At 41.3% G+C, this 11436-nt stretch overlaps 1 protein-coding gene across 1 annotated transcript; it reads right to left on the reverse strand.

The window, feature by feature from the left end:
• Positions 1–4257: 4257 nt before the first annotated feature.
• On the reverse strand, positions 4258–11178 carry nop53 (NOP53 ribosome biogenesis factor). Its single transcript, XM_053320813.1, has 12 exons — positions 10934–11178; positions 10176–10252; positions 9459–9561; positions 8610–8812; positions 7695–7750; positions 7331–7426; positions 6984–7085; positions 6723–6884; positions 6094–6269; positions 5838–5904; positions 4709–4785; positions 4258–4577 (listed from the first exon to the last, which is right to left on the reverse strand). Exons 1-12 carry the CDS (start codon positions 11134–11136, stop codon positions 4517–4519), a joined length of 1383 nt encoding a protein of 460 aa, XP_053176788.1. The 5' UTR covers positions 11137–11178; the 3' UTR covers positions 4258–4516.
• Between the last annotated feature and the right edge of the window lie 258 nt (positions 11179–11436).

The following is an 11436-nucleotide window of genomic DNA, read 5'->3' on the forward strand; positions in this document are numbered from 1 at the left end:
ATCGTTGCTGCTGTGAGCTCCCTTTCTTTCTTTTTATACGGTTGTACACACACCCAGTTGCACCTGAGATGGCTGTACTGAAGCTTGTCTGTGCTGGCTGCACACACACCCACTCTAATGTGTGTTTGTCTGTGTGTGTGTGATTCTTCGTCCATGCACGTGCTCACGTGAGCGTGTCTTCCCACTTTCCTCTGAGTACACCTGACACTGTTTACCTCCTGACATACACACACACTCAGGAGCGCACCACTGGTCTAACGCTCACACACACCAGAGCTCATCTACTTCTACTGAGTTTCGAGGAGCAGCCACAGCTTGTGCAAACAGACATCCATCACCCGCACACTAACACTCCGCCCTCACACACTCGTTCTTTGACAGCATCTTGTAGTACTCTGGCCGGGCTCAGGTCCATACACTCATGTGAGCCGGAGTAACCAGGGATCTGCGTCTCTGGTTTTTCTCTTCTCCTCCATCCTCTTCATTTCTTCCTCTTTCTTTCTTCCAGTGATTTTTTTAGGGATTCCTTCCTCCTCCTCCTCCTCCTCTCTGTTGCTCCTTCTCTCTCTCCTGGTTTGGCTCAGGCAGCGCTGGAGAGAAGCACTGCACTACTCTTCCTCCACCATCTCCTCCTCTTCTGCTCCCTCTGCTTGAAACCGTGCGAGAGTCTCTGGTTTCTCCACTCGTCCTCCACCTGACTGCCTCTCTCTCTCTCTCTTCCTCTCTCTATTTCTCTCAGCGTGCTTTACGAGAGGCAGCTCTCCTTCCTTCTCTTCCCTTCATCTTGTTTTTCCTTCCCACTTGGTTTCGCTCCCTATTTGCGCCCTCCACCTGCCTCTGTCTCTCTCTCTGAGCCAGTAGGCAGCCAGACCGAGCGTGTGTGTAGAGGATTAGAGAGAGGAATCATCTCTCTGCTCCTCCCCCCTCTAGCTCCCTCTCACTCACTCTCCATCACTGTGTTTATCCTCCCTCCTCCCTCTCCTCTCCATCTCCTACTGCTACACCATCAACAATGCTACCACCACACTCTCGCCTCATGATTTTTGTTGTCCATTTATGTTTGCTTTTTTTTAAAACCTTCTCTCTTTCTGCTTCATGTGCATTTATAGGCATGCTTCATTGCGAGGAAGATCTTTGTGCTGTTTACACACACACACCAACACACACAGAGAAGACACGAGAGGCAGTGCCATGCCGGGGCTATGCAAGGATACTGAACTGACACAGGGGAAGTGTGCGACAGAGAGAAAACGTGATGGAATGAGTGTGTGTGTGGTGGAATTAGTGACAGTCATCAAGATTTAGAGTAATTACTCAGAGGATGCTCTTTCACCCTCTCATATACACTTTGTAATCACGCCTCTTTTTGTGGAAGATGACCGAACATCACAAGAGATTAAGTTCCCATGTAACAAATAATTATTTTCATTATCCACTAATCGCATAATTATTAAAAAAAAAAATGTAATTTAATTGTTTGGTCTATAAAATGTCAGATAGTTATGAAAATACTCTTAAGAGATCATGATTGGGTTTTCAGCTTAGTTGGGTTTTTTTAAGAATAGTCTAAATGACAGATTCTTTTTACGATGATATAAAACAGAGAAAGTCTAAAAATGACTTAAATTTGATATTTTTTGCTTAATAACTGATTTAAGTCACTTTAATCAATATTCTTTATAGTAGGGATGAACCCATCGCTAAGATTGGATTATCCAACTCTGCAGTTTCTGTCATCTGTTCTACTGAGTGTTCTAGCGTCTTTAAGCTCATTGTTTTGGTTTACGGCTTAACTGTTTTAGTTCACTCTAACGGCTCTCATGTCGTATTTTGCAGCAGCAGCTGGACAGATGTTTACTATGAAAATGCTACAGCAAAGTTAGAGCAGCAGAGCTACAAAAAAGAGTTGTTAATGGACTTATATTCATCAGGTGCCCAGAGACATGATTCAATAATTATTGCCAAAATTGCTTGGTCTCTGTGAAATGGCAAGTTTTTGCTAACAAGGCATAGCACCATTATACGATTTTTTCCCACCACCCCCAAAAAGGTTATTACAAGTTTAAACAATCAATTATCGACCAATTAATTGATTTTTACTTCATTCATTTTCTGCTGATAGACTATTCAATTAATTGAACAATCTTTACTGCATTTTTCCATGTATGAATGTTATCTTTTTGGAGTTTGGAGTTTGTGACCTCAGCTAGCTACAGCCCAAATCTCATCTAAGGTCCACGTGTCTCTCTGTGTGCCCGACTAATATCTGTGAGCCCCGACACAGTCATAAGGTGAGACAGGCAGCGGGACACTGGGACGCCACGCCAAAGCCTGTCACTTTGCAGCAAACAAGCTTGGGATCATTCGGCAATATACGCTCACACATATACAGACAGTAGCATCCCCCTGCAGTGAGGCTTAGTCTTTTAGTGGCTTCCTCTGTCACTCCCCAGCTCCCCAGAACAGAGTAATCTATTCTGAAGGAGGTAATGAGCGACTGCACACACGGGTAATCTGTCCCACCCCATGCCAAGACAATCTGGCAGCACTGTCTCACACGTGAAGAGTGTAAGGCAAAAGGAGGAGAAAAGAAAAACACAAACAACTTGGCTACAATCTGCCTCTGTCTGGCATCAGTGAGCAAGAAAACACTTTACTCTAACCTTCAAATATACTTGTAGTGGAATGGCAGCTCAGTCATTTGGCTATAAAGGCTATTTTATGCTCCTCTTGTGCACCTGCAAAATATATATTTTCCATGTGTATTATTTTTGAATGTTCTTGTGCTAGCTACATGGCCATTAGACTGAAATATCAAATAACAATGGTCCTCTTTCACGGAGCCCACCATGTTGCACCACTGAGTTTCTACAGTAGCTCAGAATGGACAATGCCTCTGAATCCTACATACTGGTCCTTTAATGGTTCTTATTCATTTTTATGTAAGGCTGTGCTTATGAAGTGGAAATGTAGATATCCAGAAATGTCAGTTTCATTAGTAAATTACAAATTAAATTGGCATTAGGTTTAAGAAATCAGTTTTGTCCAAAAACACACAATGTTGGGGGAATTCCACTGAGTTTATATCAACATTAAATCATTCAATATCACCATGCTGCTACATTCACTACAAAACAGCATGACTACTGTCATAGAGGATTCACATGAGCCCCACTTACAGTAAAGTCCTATGTTTTAGTGTACTCTGCCCTAAATCCTTTAAGTACAAAAGTAATGGATTTGGTTCCTTGGAGACAAACTGTGGCTTTACGAGTCTGCGGGTTAATTCGTCTGCAGGTGGTTGGCATAGACGTTGAAAAGCTGCTGAATGGGAGGTGGTCCATGTCGTGTGAAGGGGGGAGGGAAATCAACTGATTTAGACAGCTCGGTGGATGGGGAGGTTTCTGTGGACTATGAAGGTGAAAGATTAGATTTTGACACTGATTAAGGGATAAGGGGCTTTGGCATGGCTCCAGGCGCCATGGGACAGCAGGAGTGTGTGTGTGTGTGTGCTTGTTCACGCCAGCAGGATGCTGAAGGCAATTATGGTTTTAAGCCAGCAGGTTGGAATCAATTATCACAAGCCAACTTCCTCATTACCATGTTTTTTTTTTACAATCTCAAATAAAATATATAGTATAAAGCCTATAATTAACCTACTTCAACTGAACTCCACTTTACCCATTAATCCCTTCTTTTTAAAAAAAAGTTTTATATCAACGCTTAACTTCCCTAAACTTTTTAATAGTCTGACAGGTTGTTGTTATTTAATGTAAATTTGGGTGTTTTGGCATTCTATATCAACACACAAAAAGTCAAGAAATATAAAGAAAACTAAATAAATGCTTACAGCACCTGCAGTCACATTGACTTACTGATGAAATGTCTTTACTTTATTTAACAATATATTTTATATATTTTAACATTTTCAAATTTTTATTAATGGATAACCCCTTGATTTCAACAGGTCAAGGGGTTAATGCTAACCCTTCCCAGGAATTTTGGATGCATACAAGGTTTATATATTTGGTATTTCTATAGATCACGTCAACAACGGACAGATATAAAGCTGACCAATATCCCTGCAGTTAATAGTAACACATGAGACTGACCCTGTTATTAACCTAAGCTGTAAACCTTTACTCATATATGACCAGAGTGGTGACACACTGACACTTGGCCTCAGCAGCTGTATACTATGAACCCTGATGACCTTTTCCTGATAAGGTCATAATGACATAACACACAATACACATAGAAATATTACCGGTTTAATTTAATTGTGAAACGTGATATAAAAATGCAAGATAGAAACCAGTACAGAAAAGTACACCACACTGATAACCAGCACTTTTTGTTTCAGTTTATATCATTGATGAGACATAGTAATTTGCAGTTGCAACCATCTGTGAGGGTCAAGCAGACCATCAGCAGTCATTAGGGTTGTATATATACAGTTCCATTATGTTGTGTTTGTGGCTTTCACATGTTGTCCATCTTCTTGTGGTTTGTAGCACTAAGTGATCTCTCTAAAAGCCCTCTTCTCCACATACTTCACCTTGTGTTTCCTCTTGAACCTAAGAGAGTGGGGGAGGGTGGAAGCAGAGAGAAGGATTTGTACATTTTAATCAATGAACTCCTTATGAGGCAGTGCACTACTGCTGCCATTTGATGAGATGTTATGGAAGAGTGAAGCAGAGTATCTTACTTGGCTCTTTCTCTGGGTTCAATCAGGTTCCTCTTCTGCATACTCTTGAAGCGGTCCTTGAGGATGCTGCCCTCTGGCTGCAGAGTCACAGCATTGCAGGAGGTGACAGGGAAGAGACAAGTCCAGACAAATCCGTGTGAGACAAGTGACACTGTGCTGTGACTCAATATGAAATCCCCACTCAAATTATAAAATCCCATTCACACCACAAAGGCCGATTTAAGTATTATTCAGAGACATAATAGCTGGAGATAAGAGAGAAGAGCTTCCTACTGGCAATTAGATCAAATGAAGCTGTAATGATCCCTGTAGGGAAAGTGGGTTGTTGCAGTATTAAGCCTTTTTCACACATGGTTCCTGGTAAATTACTGGGATAACCTTTCAGGCACTGCTACTAATTTTCACTATTCACACATTTCAAACATTTCCTTCTTGCGCCTTTCCACACATGCTGGGCAATACTGGAATAGATGGGGCGAGGGACAGTGCAGCAGATAGTGATAATGCAACATTTATCGATGCCAACCACCATAAAACTCAACAGGAGAAGAAGATTGGGACGGGATGAATGTACATGAATGCAGTGGAAGACATCTTATTGTTTTCTTATTTTCAGGAACATGGCGGATAAGTAGGCTTTTTTTTGTCCAGTGCCAATGTTTTTGTGATGCATTTCACATTCGACAAGAATCAGAATCACGCAATCGATACATTGAAAGATATCTTAAGACTGTTGGCTGCCCAACTGTCAAATACATCTCCGCGCAGAGTCTTGTGATTGGTTCAATCGCTCCGTCAGATGGACGCAACTCTTTATGTGCTTTTCCTTGCAGTGGTTCTACTTTCATTCACACCCAGCCTTAACAGCATTTTCCTTACTAAATCTAGGAGGGAAATTGGTGTTCCAGATTTCTCTGAATATCACACAACCCAATGCAGGCAATGTTCCTGCACGCTTCAGGGATAGACTGCACGTGTGAAAACTGTCTTGGGGAATAGGGTAAAGCTTTAAAAAAGGACAATACAGAGATAACTAAACGAACTAAATGAACCCAAAACTCATTACAGATAAAGACACCAACGGTCAAAGTGGATGAATGGGAACACACTACAACAGATATTCAAATACCTTAAGTTGTCGCAGGGAGCCAGCCAGCTCGTCACTCAGCTTAACCTCCAGGTCCTGAGCTTGAAATCTGCAGATAAGGACAGAAAATAATTATTTACCCATATGCACATAAAGAGGAGCATCAGCATACTGCCCCCTGCTGAAATAACCAGAGAAAAGCTTCCCACTTCCAAATGTATGAAAAGTGTAGTACTAAATCATTCCAGTACGACTTTAATGTGTGGAAACAGGCGGGAGCAGAGTGTGAAGTGTTTACTTGAGTTTGCCGAGGCGTCTGGGCTGAGATTTCTGTGCTTCCTTCTTGGCCAGGCGTTCTTTCTGATTGGCTTTGGTCTGCTGTTCCTGCTGTTTAATGGACGCCTTAATGGAGCGAAGCTGGAAAAGCTGCTGCCGCTGGTTAGTGTACTGTTTGTTAGCCTGCCGCCGCTGCACCTGAAATGGGAAAAAAGAAGAGAAAAGGTCAATCTGGAAATGAAAAGCACTGTGTGTGCAGTTAAGGTTATATAACTTTTTACTTTCTAAAAAGGAACTCATCCACAATCTACAAACTTCAGTTACAAGTTGCAGTCTTCTTCTCATCTTTAAGCAGTCAAACAACACTTCTGAGCTCTTGGTTTGATATTAATAAATGTGATATGAATAAATCTTGCACTGTTAGGTTTGAAGTGTCATATCATCAAATTACTGCAGTATATTCTTAGAAATGGGAGGTTTTCAAGAGTGGAATGCTTTCTATCATTAGAAATGAAATTTGCAATTCATTCACAGCCTCTATCATACCACTGCTCTTTATCATCATCATTATAACAGCCCAAATTTGTCTGAGTGATAGCTTTAATGGTGAACATTTGAGATAAAACATGCCTGAAGTGTATGTGCACGTACCTTCAATTTTTCTGCCCTCTCTTTTCTCCTCTGTCTCTCAGTCTTCTTTTCTGCCACCGTGATGGCTCCCACAGCCGCAATGTCCTCATCCTCAATAGGGACCGTTTCTTCTTCTTCGTCCTCCTCTATCAGGCCTTGCACCTGCTCCTGATAGATCGTCTCCTGCAGAACACACAAACACGTTACATAAAATCAGTAAGTTGTCTGCTGGGCTGAGAATAAACCAAAACATGATGGAAGAGCTGAAGTGATCATCTGTACCTCTGTAGCTGTGTCTTCTCTGTTGACAGCCAGCTGTCTCTCTATTTTGTCTTCTGCCTTTTGTTTCTTTACCTCCACCTCATGGGCCTCCTGCAGCAAAGCCTGTGTTCACAGAGTGAAGGAGGGAGCAAGAGGAGAGAGGTTTAGGAAGCTGCACATGAAAACAACTAACATTAACAACAGACTTTTTTGTAATGGTTGGTTCCCATCTTCAACTGAGTTATTTTAAATAGCATAATCTCCTACAACCTGAGCTCCCAGGACAAGGTCAGGCTATACGAGCTGTAAAAAAATCTCCATTTCTTGCAGCCATCAGTATGTCTGTAGGGTGCAGGTGTGTGTGTTACCTGGTGAGAGAAGAAGTCTGGGTTGTAGGAACCTCCGGGAGCGATCACCTCCACAGCAGGCAGCACCGATGGCTTCTCATTCAACTTCTCTGGTCGCTGACAGAACAATGATACAGTTTAGTCACACACACACACACACACACACACACACACACACACACACACACACACACACACACACACACACACACACACACACACACACACACACACACACACACACACACACACACACACACAAATATTATTCTGACTACCACTGCTGGCACCTCATTTGATTAAATCAAATTGTATTACAAAAAGAACTTTTAAATTGAAGCCGTCACTTAAACATCTTACAAAACACATCAAGGCTTTGTCTTACCTTGACACGCTTCTTGCCAGTCTGTTGAAGGAACCATGCGTCTCCTGCTTCTTTGGCTGTTTTACAAAGAAAATTAAATAAGCATTTACATGTGTTTCAGTATCAGCTGGTCCAGCACTTTGGTCCAGAATCAGATATAATTTTGTACAGACATTCATAAATCCTAGTGACTTTGGTGATTCTGTCTTTTCTCCTAGCCTTACTGCGAGTGCCTAAAGACTCTCAGTCTTGTTTAATCTGAACTTTGGCCCACTCCATAACTACAGTGCACTACTGCTTGGATTTGTTTAAATGTTTGTCATTACTTTTTTTCTGTACAACCTTCCCATTTGATTTGATTTGCGTTAAATAAGCCTTGAGAACAAACACTGTTGCTGAAGTCCATTTTCAAAACTATGACTTCAAATGTAAGCTGTTGTAAGCTTCCATATTATGAAGTTTCCCATCAGTATTCTCCCTTTCAACATTTGGTTGGGGGGGCCTACATTGGGAGGACTACACATGGATACACCAAGCCATGTGCATCACAATGAGCTCTGCAAACAAGCCAACATCCGCAAGTGCAGATAATAAAATAAAGCCCTGGTGGATTTTTGAAGATGATCACCATCAGCTGGCAGAGACCAGAACACTTTGACGTTTAGTTTAGCAGAAGAAATGTGCCTCCATTTGCACATGAGCTGCACTATTAATTGTTATACAATCTTGTGCTGCCTGTTCCCAAGTTATAATTTAACATCCCATTTCATTTCTTCGTGTATCCTCAGATCCCAGATGAGTGTTCACATAACAATTCATCTGAGCTCCATGTTGGTCTTCACATTACCATAATGGCAATACTGGGAGCGCAAGGATGGGATCATCACTGGACAGACAGAGAGAAAGAGGCACACGCATACACACATTTCAACTCACGCTCTTGCCCCCATATGTCGTAATACTCTCTGTCTGGGTTGTTGTTAGCCTCTGTCACTGCCTTTTTGGTCGTCCTGTTGACCGGCTGTCTGTTCAGCAGCTGTTTCTGCCTCCGTGGCACCACACCTTTAGCTGCCAGCTGCTCGGCCTTCTGGGCAATGCGACGGAGTTTCTTGGCATTTGGTTGTTGGTAGGACAACACACTGAGGAGAGAGCAGAAAAGACAATCAGTTGATCCTCAGAGGCAGGACGAGGTGAAAGAAACGGGGTAGTGTGACATAAGATGGAGAGGAGTTAACACAAGAAATCTAGAGGAAGTGGTGAAGCTCATACACCAACGAATAACACACAGAATGTTTAGAGCCGTTAGATTTGAGACTGTCTACACTGCGGTTTGTGTTTGCAAATCCTCAGATCCCAGGACACTGTTCACACAACTGTCTCCTGAGCTCCTCTGAGTTGATCTTCACATTCCCATGAAGGAAATACTTGGAGCGCAAGGATGAGATCATCACTGGACACACACAGTCTTCAATTATTTAAGTAAATTAGCTCAAGGCTGATGTTTAAATATTTTTAAAAAGAAATTAAAACTTTAACAGATACATCACATATAAATTTTCATCAGAAATGGTGAACCTCTCACTCTGTTCCTCCAATGCATTCAGCACATAAACCAATTACTGTTATATCCAATTATAGCCATTATTGAGTTTCATATTCTTGATTTTTGATACATCATATACGTGATCAAGGTAAAGAACCCCCCCCCCCCCTCCTTACAGTTAAGAGTGAGTCTAGTTATAAAGGATAAAGGGTAAAGCACAAAGGACGATGACGGATACTGACTCTTTAGGAGGTGGGACGAGGGAGTCATGCTGCAGGATCAGGTCTATCCTCAGAGGACCCGACCCTTTCCCTTTCTTCCTTTTCCCCTCGACAGGTTCTTCTTCTTTAATAAGAAAAAAAAACAGATCATTCAGACTCAACACAACACTCAACACATATCTCTTTACAGAGGATGTCAGAAGAAATACAGAGGCTACATATCTGTACCAATCAAGAATTTCTTCCAACTACTGATAGATACTTTATTATCCCAAAGGGAAATTCAAGTGTTACAGTAGCCAACAATGAGGTAAAACAGTTAGTTAAAAAAAGTAAAACAAACAAATGCAATTAAAAGGCCAATTTAGATAGAAACAGAGTGTAATTAAGCTGACGAACTGAGAAACTGAACCTTTAAGAGGACAAAAGTGGTAGACACAGGGTACTAAATAATTTCTGACATGTTGATAATGTTGCTAATGTTTTCATCTAGGTACAGACATTTATGTTAGTGTTTCACCACTTGGTGGCATATTACGGTGCTGATTGTTTTCCCCTCCGGTGATTTTCAAAGTGTGATGCATTGCGCTTGGTCCCTATACAATAACTTAAGAAATACCTAAAATGTAAATAAACCTATTTGAGGTAGTTTATTTAGTTGTTGTGTATTATTAGATATAATGGGTTCCAGGAAATGTGTATTTGGTGTTTAACAGTAGTGTATAACTACATATTTACCTTTTTGTTCAACTCTCTGTGGCTGTCCAACATCCAAGAAGAACAAACTGTCATCTGGCTTCTCAGACAGGAGACCCCTGAAATACATCAATAAGATTACATTTTAGATTTAAAGTACAATTCAGGGAATTCACATGACACAATATATATACACACAACAACATAAAAAATGTATTTATTTAATTACAGCATGAACTCACTCCACAGACTACAGCATTTACAGCCTAGGCTGGTTTGTCATTCACATCCCTAAACTGGCTTTTTAAAAGATATAAAACTCAACATCTTAAGAGCATGGCAGTCATGTGATTTTATTGTTGTCCTGCCCTGGATTCTAAAAACTGGATTACAACTCATCAAAAGAGGCTAGATTATAATAGATGCTCAGAAGTTTGTGACCAACAAGTAACACAAAAACTTATCATAGAGTGAATTTAACTATTTGCAGGATGATATGGTGAACATACTAAGGAATCTAGGTTTGCTTTTGCAGCTTTTCTCACCATTTTAACCGTTTCTACATGTTTTAAATGTTTTACAGACCGACAGAAAAACAGAGAAGGCCCTCATGCTCCACCAGCTGACCAGCCTGGACTGAACCCAAGCATAGCATCTGTCCAAAGTTTGGATACAGGACAAAAGATGCGGGAAACATCCACAAAGTGACCCGCATAGAGCTGACCATTTTCTCACTGAGCTGAGTTTAACTTTCAGCCCGTATCACGCTCTTCTTCATCCCCCACATGAGGCTCACTCACCCCGTGGTCCTCTCCTGGTGTCTGACGTCTTCTAAAAAGGCCTCCACATCATTAACGTCGATGTGTTTGTTCCAGTTTTTCTTTTTATTCTTGTTCACGCGTTTTCTGCGACCGCCGAGCAGCTCTGCGGTGTCCACAGAGCCCTTTAAACCCAAATAGCCTGGCTGAGAGGCCGCCACACGTTTTAGCCTCCTAGCCGCCATGTTGGAGGGTTAGGTATGGGAGGAAAACATAAAAAACACGTCTCTTCTTCTTCTTCTTCAGTGAGGAGCAGCTGGTGGCGCCACCTGCAGGTCAGACAGTGTAACTCCTGTTAAAAAGGTGAACATGTAAATAAAAGTTGAAACTTGTTTTCTGTCCATTCATCATTTTTATTTTGTTTTATTTTTTAACAGAGTGATTATATTTATACATGTGTGAAAGATACAGGCAAAAATGAGAGGCAATTTTAATGGTGGTTTAAATTATCATTATGTATATATATTACATAATAAAATCAAAAT

This window comes from Scomber japonicus, chromosome 6 (genome assembly GCF_027409825.1).
Source record: "Scomber japonicus isolate fScoJap1 chromosome 6, fScoJap1.pri, whole genome shotgun sequence".
NCBI classification, from domain to species: Eukaryota; Metazoa; Chordata; class Actinopteri; order Scombriformes; family Scombridae; genus Scomber; species Scomber japonicus.

Coding starts and splice junctions, on each gene's coding strand:
- nop53 (XM_053320813.1), bottom strand. CDS start 11,136: ATGGCGGCTAGGAGGCTAAAACGTGTGGCGGCCTCTCAGCCAGGCTAT. Junction 7,086..7,330: donor CAGACTTCTTCTCTCACCAG/GTAACACACACA, acceptor CTGTGAACACAG/GCTTTGCTGCAGGAGGCCCA. Junction 6,270..6,722: donor AGAGGGCAGAAAAATTGAAG/GTACGTGCACAT, acceptor TTCCCATTTCAG/GTGCAGCGGCGGCAGGCTAA.